At 31.1% G+C, this 18,457-nt stretch overlaps 1 protein-coding gene across 1 annotated transcript; it reads left to right on the forward strand.

Annotated features, from left to right (window-relative positions):
• Positions 1–14,164: 14,164 nt before the first annotated feature.
• On the forward strand, positions 14,165–17,705 carry LOC130818416 (putative disease resistance protein RGA1). The gene is made up of 2 exons (XM_057684587.1): positions 14,165–14,767; positions 14,883–17,705. The coding sequence occupies exons 1-2, from the start codon at positions 14,165–14,167 to the stop codon at positions 17,703–17,705; spliced, it is 3,426 nt and encodes a 1,141-aa protein (XP_057540570.1).
• The last annotated feature ends 752 nt before the right edge of the window (positions 17,706–18,457 follow it).

The raw sequence follows: 18,457 nt of genomic DNA on the forward strand, positions 1-18,457 counted from the left end.
GGTGGACATATTGGAATTCGAAATTGATCCTTGACCGTGATGTAGGAGTCTAGGATAGGATTGTTGTTGTGGCTTGAAGAATGATTGTTGTTGATGATGTTGTTGATTTCCTGATGGATTCCCATACTTGAGATTTGGATGGTCTCTCCACCCTGGATTGTATGTATTGGAAAACAGATCATTTTTTTTTGAAACCCTTGGTTTAGAAAATCAATTGCACTAACTTCTTCATTACCTTCTTCTTAAAACTGAGGGCAAGAATCTGTAGGATGATTAAAAGATCAAATGCCACATGACTTCACTTGTTGTGCTTTTCCTTTAACCATGAAATCTCTCATCATTGATGTTAATGCTTGCATTTGATCTTCTAGTTTGCCAACCTTAGACTCAGTACTAACATTTTCTCTAATTGCTCTTTTATTGTGGGATCTCTTGTTAAATTGCCTAGATCCTTCAGCCAGTTCTTCTATCAATGCCCTTGCAGCTTCCGGTGTGTTATTGAGAATGGAACCTCCTCTAGCTGCATTTATCATTTTTACATCATCATTGACAAGCCCATTGTAAAAATATATAATGAGATCTTGATCGTGGTACCCATGATAGGGACAGCTCGCACACAGCCTTTTAAATCTTTCCCAATACTCATAAAATGATTCATCACTATTTTGTTCAATGTTGCTGATTTCTTTCTTTAGAGTGGATGATTTTGAAGTAGGAAAGTATTTTTCAAGGAATCTCTTTTTCATCGCTGCCCAAGTGGTGACACAACCTGGTGTAAGTAATAAAGTTAATCCTTAGCCGCATCCTTTAGGGCAAAATGGAATGCTCTAAGTTTCATCTTCTCCTCTGTTACTCCATTTGGTCTCATACCACCACAAACCACATGAAATTCAGATAAAAACTTGTTGGGATCCTCTCCATTTGACCTATGGAATGATGGTGGTAAATGGATTAAACCCGATTTAAGCTCAAAAGTGCCACCTTCATCTTCTTGTTGATATGTAATGCACAGGGGTTGTTGATCAATATTGGGAGAAGTGAGCTCCCTCAAGGTACAATTCTCCCTTCGAGTCATTTCTCCTACTTTTTCTGCAAATATATAGTAGCTCTAGAAAATTGTTTCTCAATTCTTTCCTTATCCTGAAAAGGGTTAGTTCCAATTCGGGATCGTACTGTAATTCCTCCTTGTTAGAGTTACGAGTATGTACCATAAACAAGGAATGAAAGCACACAATCCACCATTCACACTAAAACATACAAACACGCCGATTCTCCCCGGCAACGGCGCCCAAATTTGGTAGGATTTTTCTCAGTCGCCTAAACTCTAACCAAAAATAAATTCACTTACTTTCCAAATACAACTTAATGTCATAGGGTAGTAAGGTTCATATCCACAGAGAGATGGGATTTGAGAAGGTTTTAGTATGATATGTGCTTTGGAAGATGAAATTGAAAACAATTAATAACACAAAGAAAAATGGGGGCTTTGATTTGTTTTCCAGAAATAAAATAACTTGAACAAGCAATGAACTAAGTGAAATCTATAACAATGGTGTTTTCTAAAAATCAATGGAAAGGATATCTTGAGTTAAGTTGATTGTATACTTCTTGTTTCTCATTGATCATTGAATGCTTTACTTAAGAAATTCACTTTTGACTACCTATTGTGAAGATGATTATACTTCTATTCTCCTTAAGTGTAGCTAAACATCAAAATCAGTTTGAATATAAAGCTCTTATCATTAGTTAATTCACTCCAATCAGAGAATAAATTCAATCCAACAATAGCTTTAAGAAAAGAGAATCAATAGGTTTGTTAAAACTATTCAAGCAAATAGTTTTCAATCAAAATGAAAAGTTCATTTAGATTCTAATCATTCATAATCTGCATTCACAATTAGAACTAGTTGCTACCATTAATCCAAGTATAAAACTAACTAATTTTGCTAATAGATTTAGCATAAATGAATATTGCAATAATAAGAATAATAGTTGATTTCCATTTCAAACAATATTCATAAGATTATAATAAGAACTTTTCAATAATCAAGAGTATATTAAGTAGAGGAATTCTTACAATGAGTAATTAAAAGTTTCCAATCAATCTTCCTCAAGAAATGAAAATTTAAGCTTGAAGCTCCATAACCATGGAAAAACAGAAATGAAGAAGAAGAAGTATTTTAATGAAAAATTACAAGATGATCTCATTCCTAAGCTTTCTTGCCTATTTATAAAGATTTGATGAAGCTTCTTGCCATTGGATTTGCTCATCATTCCTCTTTGCAAGCTGCCTCCTAAACCCCTCTAAACATCCAATTGAAAATGAAAGCCGAAATGAGAAAAGTGAAATAGCCGCCCAGCCTACAGACTGAACTTCGCACCCCCCTAGAACTCCGCGTGCCTCGCACGCGGGAGCCGCGTAAAACTCTGCGGGCCGCGCATCTTAGTCTGATTCGATTCTTTGCTTGCTTCTTCTTCTTTGCTTGAAATGATATATTTACATAATGACCTATAAAGCTAGAATTATCATCTTAGAGAATTACATCAATAAAACTATTCTATAAAGTAATTTCTCTAATTGTTATATAGTTACATCTAAAATCTACTTAATAAAACCGAAATTGAAATGGAAAAATACACAAAATAAGGTATAATCAATGGAGGATCCTCATGCTTAAAAAGTCTTTAGTCTTCACAGTATATGCAGTCTTGTATACAAACTATGGTTGGTTCGTAATGAGGCTGTCTGGCAGTTTTGTATGAGTAGTGTGGAGATTGTGCTTAAACATGTTATTTATGATGTGAGCATAAGGTTTTTATCTCTTTTTCCTGAGGTAGTGGATCAAGGATGGTTTAAGGAGTTTTTTCTTATTTTTTAGCTATAATACCCCGTTAAAATGATCGATAAAGAAAGTTAATTATTTAATTAAAAGTTAGTCGATTGAATATATTAATAATTATTCGAGTATACTTTTGTTGTGCACGCGTTTCGTCGCGTAACAAGTTTATTGTTTAACGACTTTTGCGTCTAACAATTAAAGAGAACAATAAAGTAATTAAATTGAAAAAAATAAAAAAATAATGAACCACATGAGTGGCCGGTAATGAGGAGGATTAGGAGTGGTTTATGAAACTCCTCCCTATTTGCCAATTAAGGGACATTTATGCGAGATAATTAAGAAAGGAATTAAGACCTTTAACTTAGGCTTTGAAGGGGTCAAAGAACATTAGAATTACTTCTAAAAAAATCAGAATAATTTTCCACCTTTTTCTCTTAATTTCGGCTAAGAAATGCAAAAGAGAGAAAAAATAGTGAGGAAAAATCTTTGAATGATTTTTGGGTTTTCGATTGTGTAATTCGATTTTTAATTATTGAAACTTGTAAGTTGTTCATCCATTATTTTTTGCAAAACTTTAGTTTATTAAAAGAATTTTATTCATGAGCATTATTTTTATTTTATATAGTTTTTTTCCCATGATTTATAGTTCTTAACAAAATATAATTTGTTAGATAAATTATGTTTATGCTTTAATTTATATAGTTTCTTACAAATTAACATTTAACAAATATAATTTTTTAGAAGGAATGATGTTTGTGTTTTCATTCATAAAGTTTCTTATGAGTTTACATTCCTGTAAACAAAATATTATTTGTTGAAGGAATGATGTTAATGTTTTAATTTATTAAAGTTTCTTATGAATTTACATTCCTTTAACAAAATATAATTTGTTAGAAAGAATGATGTTCATGCTTTATTTTATATAGTTTTTATGAATTTATATTCCTCAACAAAATCTTAATTTGTTAAGAGGGATTGTGTTTATATATTATTTTATATAATTTTTTTTGAGTTCATAATTCTTGAACAAAATTGAATTATTTATTTTTAGATATCATAACTTATGATTCTCTAGCAAAATTTCTGAAAGTTGATAGGAGATTGAATACTCTCTAGAGGGGAGGTGAATAGAGAGTATGCCCGTTTAAAAAATTTTATCTGGAGGGTTAGCTCAAGAGCTTGGGTGACCTTTCAAAACTGCTTTCTGGAACAGTTTTAGGTCGATTAATGAATCTAAAACGTATGTGCGAAAATGAACTTAAACAATAACAAGCGATACGCTAACGAGGTTCGGTTCTAAACAACCTACTCCCCGACTATGGGTTCTCTTCCAAACCGTAGGATTCAACGCCTTTTATTAATGAACTTTAAGACAACTTAGAAGATCTCTCTATCTTCTCTCACCACGTTCTTCCCCTTGAAGAACATCTTACAAGTTCCCTTATTAAAAGCACAAATCCCAATCTCACAATAGAGATTACAAGTTGAACACTTTAAAAAGTATTCCAAGGTTAGGCGTATTAATCAATGAAAGTTCTAACTCTTTTTAACACTAAATTCTATTACAAATGTAAGAGTTAGATGAACTAAGAATTAAAACACTTTATGAAACGTTTAGATCTTAATACAATAAGAGAGAAAATTATAAGAATTGCTTGTGTTGTAACGTTGTTGTTGTATATGTTGTAACCTTAATTCTCTGAATGAAGCCTTATATATATATATATATATATATATATATATATATATATATATATATATATATATATATATGTATATATATATATATATATATATATATATATATATATATATATATATATGTATATATATATATATATATATGTATATATATATATATATATATATGTATATATATATATATATATATATATATATATATATATATATATATATATATATATATATATATATATATATATATATATATATATATATATATATATATATATATATATATATATATATATATATATATATATATATGTATATATATATATATATGTATATATATATATATATATATGTATATATATATATATATATATATATATATATGTATATATATATATATATATATGTATATATATATATATATATATATATATATATATATATATATATATATATATATATATATATATATATATATATATATATATATATATATATATCCTTGTAGAGCAAGAAAGCTTCATCTGTCAATGTCGTTGATCTGGTTAATCTGTGTCAGTCTTCAAGATCTTGAGCTTAAACTCAAAGTGACGTTGCACTAACAGCTCATACAACTACATCATTGTGTCCTGTATTTTGTTATTAACAACCATTGCTGTGCTGCCACGTTAGAGCTTATACAAGATATTAGAACTTCAGCAAAACCAGATAATACAACGTGTAAATATTATTCAAATTTAATTCCTATTTTTTTAGCATCAATTTAAATTGTCTTTTCCTATTTTTAGCATCAATTTAAATTGTCTTCTTAATTATAGGAAAGTCTATAATTAGTATAGCTTAATTTCAAAGCAACTTATTTAATTTCAAATATTTAAATATAAACCGTGTAATAACATATTCAAACATTCAGTATAAAAACATGTAATATATTCAAATACTTAAATATCTTAAGCACACGTTTAATTTAAAATTCAAATTCAAAATACAAATATTATTCAAGTATTTCAACGTCTTGAACATACCTTTATTTAATTGATCAAATTCAAAGATAATCTTATCCAATTATAATAATCATTCAATTATAACTTTATCCAAATACGATTATCTTAAGTTATTTAATTTAATCTCAATCAAATATATTTCGGACTTAAAATATGTATCAATTAATCACTTAATATTTAATATGATTTTTGGACCGACTTAAACAACTAAATATAATTATTTAATTTATTGTTTAATTTAATATGTGTTTTGAATTATCATCACTTAATTAAGAGAATTGGTTATGTAACACCCCGTCATTTATCGGGTTTAAAAATAAAATATAATATAATAAAATAAAATATAACAAAATAAAATAAATAAGTGATATTAAATTATATTATTTTACATAGTTAATTATAAGTAACAAAGTGGGGTATTTTTAACGGTAACGAGTTTAATCGCATGACGTTTTGTTTCAATTGTAATAATAACACAATAATTACTCAATTAATTAAATGATTAATTAAAAAAAAAAAATAAGGGGGAAATTGGAAGGGGGCAGCCGGTTTGTGTGTGTGGAATGGGAGGAGTTTTTGTAACTCCTCTCATAGTTAGGAATTAGTGCACAATTATGCTTTGATCTAAGTTTGCCATTATTTATCCTTAAACCTTACATAATCACACAATCCCAATTCCATTTCTTCACAAAATTTCTGAAAAAAAATTCTCTTGTGCCTTATTTGTTTCGGCAGCTTCAAAGAAGAAAAAAAAAAATTCTTTTGGCTTGTTCAATTCAATCTTTTGTTCAAAGGGGTAAGTTTATTTAAATTGTTATTATAAATTTTATTCAAAAAAAAAATATAATAAAATTTCTAAGGTGAAGTATATTTTTATGTATGATGATATCCTATGATTTTTAGGAGGATTGAATATACATTCTTTTATATGTAATTTTCTCTACTAATCCTTTAATAAACTTCAATTTTGTTAAAAGGATTGGGTTATGTTTTCTTTTGATTTAAATTCTTTAACAAAGTTTAATTTGTTAAAAGAATTAAGTTAATATTGAGAATTAAATAAATTTCTTTCATGGTTCACATATCTCTAACTAAAATGCAATTTATTAGTAGGAATTTTAAATGTATGAATTAAGTAGTGTAGGTATCCATGAGTTTATAAATCCTTTAACAAAATTTGATTTGTTTAAAGGATTGTCCTTATATTTATGTTTGATTCAAAAAAAAAAAAAAAAAAATGGTGATATATGATTCTCTACAAAATTTTAATTTGATAAGAGAATCAAGTATTTAATTTAATTATCATGGTTTATGAAACTTTAATTGCTCTTGAAGGAGTTTGTGGTGGAGTATGACTTAAGTTGCTAGTTTTATGTTTTGATGATGGTTTAGATTGTTGATGGATTTTATGTATTGTTACATGTGTGGAAATATCAAGTGGATTGTGTGAAAGGAGATTTGGTTTTATTTGTTTTATTTTAGTAAAATAAAAATTTGGTTTTGGGTTAGGTATATTTTGGTATGGAGATTTAAAAAGGATTAAATAATTTAAATAGAAAAAATATATATATTAAATAAAAATAATTTAAGTAGAAGGAATTTCGGACAGCAGCTGCTGCCTCGGTAGTGGCGACCCGCTCCGAGTGTTGGGTGTGTTTCGTTGTTGTTTTATTTAACCGATGCGTTTTAAAACATGTTAAAACGCTTAAAATAATTAAAAATAGTAATCGGATGCTAGAAATTATGAAATTTGGTACCCAAGATAATTGATGCGTTCCGGACGCAGCGGTGAAGTCAGATTTTTAATTTGAATTTTCTAAACTGTCCGATTTGGCCATAAAAGTTTCTGGTCAGAATGGGAATTTTGGAGCGAACATGAGTTGGATGAAAACATTTGAAATTATCAAGTCTTTGTGATATTTTAGTAGTATGGAGTGGATTGTTTGTGAAAACCCGTTATTAAACGTGGTCGTTTTGTGTGTTTGTTAATTAGGACCTCGATTCATAAGAGGGTGAAATTCTTGTCGTGCTTGAACGTTGTTTGGAATTGCTGTGCTTAAAGGTACACGCTTAGACCATACTGTTTATATGGTTGTGCAAGTAATGTTGTTTTATTCCTAATCAAGGCATTGTAATCACATAAGGATTAGACACCTCAAATAATATGAAATGATTATGTGGAAATTGAGAATTTATGGATATGTTACCCAAAAGGGTTAACAAATGAATTGGAAAATTATCAACTATTTTTCCCATGGCATTCAGGGATCTTTATGATCACCATGGGGGTATGCATACTTAACCTTTGGCGACCCGAACAGGACGGGCAACGTCTTAGGTAGGTGGTTGCCTTGGGATTAGCTCTCCTAAGTGTATTCCACCAAAACAAATTGGAAATATGACTTGCACGACCCGCACATGTCGGGCAACGTTGCAAGGTTGGAAATAATGAACAAAGATTACATAATAGAGCCTTTGCATGCTAGGGTAAACACAAAGCTTGTATTCAACCTGTTTAGTATATGTATGAAGTCTCTGACGTGTATTGGTTGTTCTTTGGAACCTGCTACGTGTTATCATACGACATGCAGCAGGTTAATTGCAGGAGGGGGCTGGAGTGAGGATTCAGCTTAGAACCCGTAACTATCAAGCCTAGACTTACTTTGTAATGAGACTAAATAACTCAGTTTATGTAACCGAAGTTTATGATGTTTCTCTTTTATCACGTACAATTTTTAATTTGTCTAGAGGCCGGTGGGCTCTCGAATTGTAAGTAAAGACTTCCGCTAATTTGTTTGGTTTGTTTGGCGCTGTTTACCTTGTGGACCATATTCCTTTACCGGTGGGACGTTGACGATCCGAGTAAAGATGGGTTTCTTGTGTCCGTTTGTGAGCCGGATTCATGTTCTCACGTGATATTCCGGGTCACTTAAACCGGGCCGTTACAGGTTATGTAAAGTAATGTTGTTTTCATTCTATAATATGATGTTGTATATCACTTAAGGCTTAGGAATCAAAAATAATTTGAAAAGAGTTTAAATTGAAAATTTGAGGATGCTTGTGTTGGTTACCAACTTGGGGTTATTATACTGGCATAGGAATAATTATTAATATCGTTCCCATGGCAGTTTTGGATCATTACGGTCACCATGGGGGTATGCATACTTTACCTTTGACGACCCGAATAGGACGGACAACGTCTTAGGCTGGAGTTTGCCTTGGAATTAGCTCTACCATGTGTATTCGTCCAAACTTTTATATTACTTTGGCGACATGAACTGGATGGGCAACGACATGATTTGGGAATTGGAAAGTCAAATATAACATTTTGACTATTAGAATCTTTGCATGCTAGGATGGACTCATTGCTTGTATGTAACATGTATAATGCGTTGTTTGAAGCCTCTGACGTGTACTGGTTTATGTTATTTGGAACTTTCTATGATGTTGTTATTCGACAACTAGCAGGTTGATTTGCAAGTGGGGATATTTTTTGAGGACTCCAATGTTAGAACCAGTAAATGAGTTGTCCATCGTACACGAACAATGTTTTTTTCATAGTTTGAACTTTATTGTTTAATTTAGCAAGTATGTTTTTATTTTGAACTAGATTTGGTTTTAAAGAGGCCTATAGGCTCTCAAGTTGTAACCTTTAAGACTTTCGCTGATTTATTATTGCCATTTTTGTCTACTTATTTCTTTATAACTAGAACGTTATCGATCCTAGAAACGGTTTAACTTAAACGTCCGATGAATGACCCGGAATTCATATTTACATGTGAATATCCGGTTCGTTTTAACCCGGACTATTACAGTAGCTCATGTATAGCTTTATACTCTAGGTCTGGCTTTCTTTATGCATATGAAGAGTGAGATGATTCAATCCTTCCCAAAAGGTGAGTTCTATTTTCATACTGATGCAATACTAAAATTGGTTAGCCTTGGCTTTGTTTTGTATCTTCTCTTTGTTTGGAGCAATAAAATTTTTTCTTTGTCTAATAATAATAATAATAATAATAATAATAATAATAATTATTATTATTATTATTATTATTATTATTATTATTATTATAATAATAATAAATACTAAAAAATAATACAAAATAAATATTTCATACAAATATGAGTTATAAAGTATTAATATATGACTCATTAGTCAATAACTATAAAGACAATATGAAGGTTGATAGGAGGACTATAACTCTCTAGAGAGGAGGTAAATAGAGAGTATTGTGGATTTTTATTTCTTTGAAATACGTTTCAAGGGTTTAGAACGCTTCAAACAGTTTTCCAGAAACTATTCTTAAAGGATTTTTACAACTTATAAATTAACAATAATAAAGTGCAGACATAAATGGTAAACAAAACACGATAAGTTGTTATCGAGGTTCAGCTACAAATAGTCTACTCCCTGCCTATGGGTTCTTTGCCAGCCCTTAGGATTTAAATTCCTTTTATTAATAGAATCCTAGACCACTAAGAAGATCTCACTATATTCTCACATCACGTTCTTCCCCGAAGAATAATCTAGAAATTCCCTTATGATAAAAGATAAATCCCACACTCACAAGAGAGTAAAAACCGAATAATTTAACTTAACTCTCTAAAACATTAAGAATGATTACAATAAGTGAGAGATAGAAATAAATTAAGAACAAATTAAAACTAATGCTAAAAGTAGGCACATGGATTATTGAGTTGTTCTTAGAGTGGCGATGAAGACCTCTATATATATTGTTCCTCATATGGCCGTTGGGAACTTAGGGCTTCATCTCCTTGAAATTTTAGATATTAGTTACTTCTTGACTTGGGCTTCACAGCCTCTAACCGAAATATCTTTTACTATACAAACTTTTAGGCTTTACTTGACCAAGTCTAATATTTTAACTTTATTTTCTTAAACAGTATTCGATACTGGGTTATTCATAGCATTACTATATCTTTCCTATTCGTTGCGGGTTGGTTATTTGTCAGCATAGTTTTAGCTTACAATGTGTTTTGAAGTCCCCCACCAAATGAATATTTCACAGAGAGCCGACAAGAAATTCCATTAATAACTGGACGTTTTGAATCTTTAGAACAACTTGATGAATTTAGTAGATCCTTTTAGGAGGCCCAATGACCATAGATCGAACCTATCCAATTTTTACCGTGCGATAGCTGGCTGTTCCCGGACGGACTGTACCTACCGTTTCTTTTTTAGCAAGTTAATTCAATTCATCGATTTTAATAATAAATAATCTTAATATTTCTTTCGGTTCAAATAAAACCTATTCTACGATTACTTAACCCTAGATTAATTTGACTTGGCAAAAGACTTATAATTTATTTTAATTCAAACCGAGCAATTATATAGGAAATTATATCTTTTAATAAATTATGCCAAATTTTAGGAAACATCTAAAACCAAATAATAATATACTTAAAATGTATTTTACATTAATCAAATTAACAATTAAATTTATTAATTATATAAATAAAACCATGTGATAATAATATAAAACAAATTTAAGTCCACTCCATTAATTTATTTAATATTTTATCTGGAAATAAATATATTAAAAGAAAAATATCCAACCGAATAAATTCATATCAATAAACACACACACACACATACACACACACATATATATATATATATATAATTACTTTTATAATTAATATAATTTTAGACCAATTAATCAAATTAATGTAATTACTTAATTTCTTGATTAATTTAATATGCATTTTGAATTATTATCATTTAAAAGAGTTGAATGTTAAATCTCCCCTTGACAAAAGTCAAAATCATATTTTTTAAAATCATATTTTTATGCGAAAATAAGTAATATTCTCTCAAAGATAATTAATGATAGCAACTACATCAATTATCTATATCATCATATGAATCACCATTAACGTATATAAACTAATGATGATCATATGATGATATAAGTATTACTTCATATTCCAATTTGTGTCGATATACGAATTTGAGAGTCAATTTATCCAAAAATGGAGGAAACATTATAGATATACAAAGAAGGAATCCCTCTGTCCTTTAGTTATAGTCACTACAAAAAAATAGTGTTAATTATGACATAATTTTGATTACACTTTATAGAAGTGTCACAAGTTAAAAAAGACAAATGATACTTATAAACGTCGTGAATTAAATGATGAACTTATATGTGTGATCCAACATAAATTCATACTAAAAATTTAACATTTTTCTTTGTTCACAAATTCTTACTTGAGACCGTCTTTATAAGAGACGCGTCTCAAATGGGCCGGCCTATTATTACTTAGAAAAACAACTACCAGAAAAACGCGCGTTGTGTAATCCTATTTGAGAGTCGTTATAACCTATTAAACTTGTTATTATAACCTGTTAGAGTTGGTATTATAACCTATTAATGTTTGTATCTCCAAATAGGTTATAATACCAACTTTAATAGGTTATAATACCAAATCCAAATATCAACTTTAATAGATTATAGTACCAACTTAATAGGTTATCTAAAGTCACCTCACATGTCTTTGGTTTGTATTTTGTCAGTCAATTTTCTGGTTAATTTTTGTATGCTAATTCTATCATTTCTCACCAAATGGCCAACTAGTACTTTGTCATACTACCAAACTTTAACTTATTTGTCTTGTTATTTTATTACAATCTTGTTTTACATATAGTTAACAATTTTGTTTTGGCAATTACAATCTCCGTAATGTCAAGTTCCTATTTATTATATTAGCAATTAGTTTTTAATCATTTATATAATTTTTTTTGTCATGTAACAGGAAGATTGTACTAAAGTTAAATTGTATTATTTTACGTTTAAAAATATATTCTTTACATTTTGACATTAGGTTGTTTTATAATAATTTTTAATAAATAGGAATAATGAGTAATTATCATTGTATTTTTTAATAACATCATTCTTTGTTGAAAAAATATTTTTAATATGTCGTTAATTGTTAATTCATTGGACTCGGCGTTAATGTAAGGGTTGTTCGGTTTAGATGGCAATTAGGAGCTGATTAATGATAATCAAATTAGACTAGCACATGCATTAGAATTGGGAGTCAATGAGTGTCTTTTGGTCTGTATTTTGTCACTCAATTTACTGGTCAATTTTGGTTTGCTAATTCTATCATTTCTTACCAAATGGCGGTTAGCAATCAGCACATATACATTGACTACCAAAAACAAAATCAAATGAAGGATTTAATTAAAGTATACGAGTATATATACAACTACTACTATTACAATTACGATCCGTTTGATTAAGAGTACTAAATTGCGGTAATGGAAATTATTTATAGTGTAAAATTTTATCAAAAGTTTCATATCATTCCCATGTTAATAAAACTTTAATCACAAAAATGTTTCTTTGTTTACAAATTTCTATTACCACCTAATACCACATCTCTCAATAGTAATGCATTGGAATGAATTTAATGATAAAAATGAGATGATTGGAGTTGGACAAGCATGGCCATTAAGGTAGCCAGGAGATTTTTCAAATAAAATAACATTAATTTTTTCATTCTCATTACCACCATTTATTATTACCCACTAAACGGTAATTCAATTTACAATGTCATATGATTTGAAAGTTAAAGTAATTGACTAAACTCTTCCTACATAATACTCCAACTCAAGTGCTTTGGCTAATACTCCCTCCTATTCAACTAATATGCTCCATTTGACTTTTCACCATTTTTTAGATGTTGAAATGGGACCACATGTGAAAGAAAAAAATATAGTAATTTTTAAATTTTTATAGGGTAAAGTGGGATTAGTATGTATAAAGGTGTTAAAAAGCTAAATTTAGTAGGGGTAAATTAGTAAAGGTAACATATCCAAAATAGAAATGAGACATTTAGGATAACTTGACCAAATAAGAAAATGAGACACTTAGAATAATAGGAGAGAGTATATTTTTTACTTGCAAATACAAACCCTTTTTTCTTATAAAATAACATCATGTTGTAGTCATAATATTAATTTATTTGGAGTTAGAAAAAACATAATTGATTACGATTAATGGAGGACAAAGTTATTAAATGGTGCAAAGTAAGCTAGACAAAACTAAATAAATAGACTCAATTGTATACTATACGTGTTAGTAATTCAGGCTCGTTTGGTAATCGGTACAAAATGTTGTAAATAGTAATGAAAATCTAGCATAATTTTGATAGAAGTATCTATTTACAAATCTAATGACCATGCTTTTTCTCCTTTACAATTTCATTTTCTTTATTACCATTTAAACACGGGGTATTAGGTGGTCATTGAAATTTGTGAAAAAAAAACATTTTTATAATCAAACTTTCATTACAATGGGAATGACATCATACAAATTATAAAAATTTACAATTTAAATCATTTACATTATTACTAATTAGTACCGTTAACTAAATAGAGCGTTACTAAGTGAATAACAATCAAACAGGAGGTTTTAGCAAGCAAGTTGCTTCACGTACAAAGCCGCCCTTGAAAATTAACCATGGTCACTTACTTTTTCATACTATCAACCTTATCGTCTTATAAATATACTGCTATCTCAAGTCTCTTAAGATATCAACTTTTCTACAGATCAAATTTCATTTTGAGAATTTTGTAGTTCCAAAGAAAAAAAATTAATGGCTGATGCAATTTTGTATGGGATTGCTGAGGATTTCTTGAAAAAAGTGGGATCTTATATGGTTGATGAAATTGCTTCAGCTTGGGGATTCAAGTCTGATCTTGACAAGCTGAAGCGTAATGTTGACCTCATCAAAGCTTTCCTGCTTGATGCCGAGAAGAGGCAAACTGATGACGACGCTGTTCGTCATTGGCTTTTAAATCTTACTGAAGTTGTGTATGCTGCCGATGACTTGTTCGATGAGTTCATTACTGTTGCAACTCGGAAACATCTGAACAGTGGGAACAAATTCAGCAATGAGGTACACACTTTTTTTTCCCGTTATAATCAGATTGCATATGCTCATAGAATTGCTCGTAAGATTAAAGTCATTAGGGAAGAGCTTGAAGGCATAGTTAAACAAGGAAACGACTTGAATTTGGTAAGCCAGTCTTATGTGGAAGGGAGAGTGATCACTAAGAGGAGAGATCAGAGTTATTCATTTGTTGAGGCTGATCAAGTTATTGGTAGAGATGCTGATAAGAAAGCCATTTTAGAGTTATTGCTTGCATCATCGTCTTCTGGTAACGATGAGCATGAGCATGAGCAGAGTGTGCTCCCTGTAATTGTAATTGTAGGAATCGGGGGTTTGGGTAAGACGGCTTTAGCTCAATACATCTATAACGATCCTTCAATTGATGAGTTCTTTGAGTTGAAGTTATGGGTGTGTGTCTCAGACGTGTTTGATGTCAAGGAAATCATTGAGAATCCTCAAATCTGTAACCAATTCAGAAACTCCAAAGTTAGATATGGATCAGTTACAGAGTAGATTGCGAAATGAAATTGGTGATAAGAAATACTTTCTTGTTTTGGACGATGTGTGGAATGACAGTCGCGAGGAGTGGCTAAAGATGAGAGCTCTTTTGAAGATTGGCAGGAAAGGGAGTAAGATCCTAGTAACTACCCGCTTGAGTAAGGTGGCAACAATAATGTGCACATTTCCTATTCCTCCTTATCATTTACAAGGTCTATCGGATGAGAAGTCGTGGCAATTGTTTGAAAAGCTTGCATTTACGCCTGGGCAAGCTCAACGGATGCCACACCTTGTTGACATCGGGAAGGAGATGGTTCGAAAGTGTGCCAATGTCCCATTGGCCATAAGAATAGTAGGGAGCATTATTTATGGTGAAGATGAAAGCAAGTGGTTGTCAATTAGAGATAAAAATCTTTCAAAACTATCCGATAAGCGAAGCGACATTATGGACATTCTCAAGATTAGCTACCATCATCTTGCTTCACCATTGAAAAATTGTTTTGCTTATTGTGCTTTGTTTCCCAAAGACTATAATTTCAACAAAGATATGTTGATAAATCTTTGGATGGCTGAGGGATTCATTGTTCTTGCTGCTGATGAAAGTATGAGTCTTGAAGAGCTTGGCGAGGAGTATTTTCTTACTCTATTGCAAAGAGGATTGTTCCAAGATGTCCAAAAGGATAAATGGGGATGCATTGAAAGTTGCAAGATGCATGACTTTATCCATGATCTTGCTCAATATGTGGCCAAGCCCAAGTGCTTAGTCACAAAAGCCGACCAGAGTTTCCATCAGAATAGCATTTACCACTTATCTTTTGCTTTTCGTTTGAATTTTCAGAGGACTATTCCATCCACGGTGCTGAGCTTGAGACGGCTAAGGACGTTACTATTGCCACAACAACGAAGTGACGGATCCACCTTTGGCAAATGCCAACAAATGATATCAAAGTTAACCTACTTGCGGGTGCTGGATTTGCATGCCCTTGGATTAAAAAATCTACCTGGTTCAATAGGTAAATTGATTCACTTAAGATATCTCAACCTCTCCTCAAACCCCTTTAGTGTCCTCCCTGATTCAATCACTGAACTTCACAACTTGCAGACCTTAAATCTAAACAATTGTAGAATGCTTTTTAAATTACCATCAAATATAAAAAAACTGGTCAATTTAAGAACTCTTGATAATGGTCATGTTTATCCTGTGTTTCGTCACATTCCTTTAGGGATTGGCAACTTGACTTCTCTTCACTACCTACCTTTTTTCATAATCACTAAGCATGCCAATAGTGCCAGACTAAGTGAATTAAATAAACTCAAAAACCTGAGAGGAAAGTTGCACATAGTTTTTGATGATCACTTAAAAACTACAATGTTAGAAGCAGGAGATGGAGGATTTACCGACAAACATGGTTTGAATGAGTTGGATATAAGTTTTGCAATTGGAGAATGTGATTTGTTTGGTGACCTTAATAAGATTGTGATACCACCTGAAGCTGATAGTGAGCACGATGAGGTTGTGCTGGAAGGCCTAAAACCACATCGAAATTTAAGGAAGCTGAAAATATCTCATTACCAAGGTCGAAAGCTCCCATATTGGGCTATGAACAATAGCCTAATTGATACCCTTTCAAAACTAGTTGAGATTGAACTTTATGAATGGAACCACTGCCAACTCCCCGCTTTTAGCCAACTACCTCTTTTGAAACGACTTTCTTTAACAAGAGTGCTATGTGTGGAATACATGGAGATTCTAAACGATGACCATTCATCTTCAACAAATGACCAATTATTCTACCCATCTCTTGAAATTCTTGAGCTACATGTTATGATAAGTTTAAAGGGGTGGTGGAAAGGATTCGATGCATCATCCAGTGAATTAGGACTAGCTCAACCTGCCATGTCATTTCCCAAGTTATCAACATTAGATGTTCATTACTGTGAAAACCTGACATCCTTGCCAACATGTCCTAATGTGGAGAAAGTGCATCTATCCAACGAAACCAAGAATCTGTCAATATTGAATATTGTAACAGAATCGTCAAGGTTGAAGTCGTTGACAATCGATAATGTGGAAGATCTTTTATCCATCCATTCAGAGTGTTTGCTTGAGCTTTCTTCGCTACGTATAAAGGATTCTGCACTACTATCTACTGAAAAATTAGGAGATCTCTTTGCAACTTTATCTTCTTCTCTTAAATCTTTGTCATTTGAAAATTGCGAAAACTTGATATCCATCTCTAAAGGCTTGGAACATCTTACTGCATTGGAGACCTTGAGAATTGTCTCCTGTGACCAGCTTGATCTATCACCAAATGAAACACAGCTAGAATGTGAAAATAGAGACGAATATTGCAGATTTTCTAAGGACATGCCATGGAAAGCCTTCAAAACTAGTCTTCATTCATTAAGCCTATTTAGTCTCAAGAAACTAGTGAACCTTCCTAGTGAGCTTCAACACTTGACTAATCTTCGTTCTTTGGAGTTACTATTTAATTATGAATTGAGGAAATTACCAGAATGGATAACTTGTTTCTCTTCTCTTGAATATTTGGATATGTGTTGTTGTAAAAAAGTAACGTGTCTCCCAGAAAGCTTTAGTAAGCTTGCTGCTCTACAAGAACTCAGAATATCCTCATGTCCGCAACTGATAAAAAGATGTGGAGGCCCAAACGGTAAAGATTGGCCTAAGATTAAGCATATCCCTCTTATCGTCGTTGAGGATTATGGATCAGTGCTAGAAGACTGATAGAACAGCAGCAAGAAAAATTTCATGCTTTGTGTATACCAATCGTTGTTGGTAAAGTTATAGGATTTTTTTTTCTTTTCAATTCGTAGATTATTTACTATTGTTATAAATAAAGTATTACTTTATATTATTGAACTGCATTAACAATGAAATAATTTTTGAAGAGCAGACTCCAGAATCCCATGCTAACTACATTTTAAGTTATTAACGTAATAGCATCGTAAAAAGACAAATATTGATGCTTAAATGTGTGTTATAAAGACAAATAGCGACACTACAAGTATCGCTTATTGACAAATAACGACATTTAAAAGCATTGTAAAATGTTACTTTGACATAAAAAAATGTCGCAAAATGACAAACAGAGACGTGAAAAAGCATTATAAATGTGAATTTTGACACAAAGCGTTGCAAAAAGAAACAAAAAGTGTCATTAAAAAGCGTCGTAGTTGGTGAGAACTGTGAGGCTTTCTGAAGTGTCGATAAATAGTGACATTGAAAATACTGACGCTTTTTTGAAGCATCGCTGACATATATTGCGTCGCTTTAAAGCGTCTCAAAATGTAAAAATAACATCACAATATGTCTTGTTTTCTCGTTGTGGAAGAAAGAGAGAGAATAGCTATATGTAAAATGTAATAAGGAAAATGAAAAATGTAATAGACTGAGAGAGAGAGAGAGAGTATAAACGGAGTATGGAAAATAAAAATTCTAAAACTTGACAAAAAAAAGGTAAGAGTGAGTAAAAGAGT

This window comes from Amaranthus tricolor, chromosome 7 (assembly GCF_026212465.1).
Source record: "Amaranthus tricolor cultivar Red isolate AtriRed21 chromosome 7, ASM2621246v1, whole genome shotgun sequence".
NCBI classification, from domain to species: Eukaryota; Viridiplantae; Streptophyta; class Magnoliopsida; order Caryophyllales; family Amaranthaceae; genus Amaranthus; species Amaranthus tricolor.

Bases quoted from the DNA above. Each gene is read 5' to 3' on its own strand.
- LOC130818416 (XM_057684587.1), top strand. From the start codon at position 14,165: ATGGCTGATGCAATTTTGTATGGGATTGCTGAGGATTTCTTGAAAAAA. The intron at 14,768-14,882 runs GTAATTGTAATT...TGTGTGTCTCAG, and splicing joins ATGAGCAGAGTGTGCTCCCT to ACGTGTTTGATGTCAAGGAA.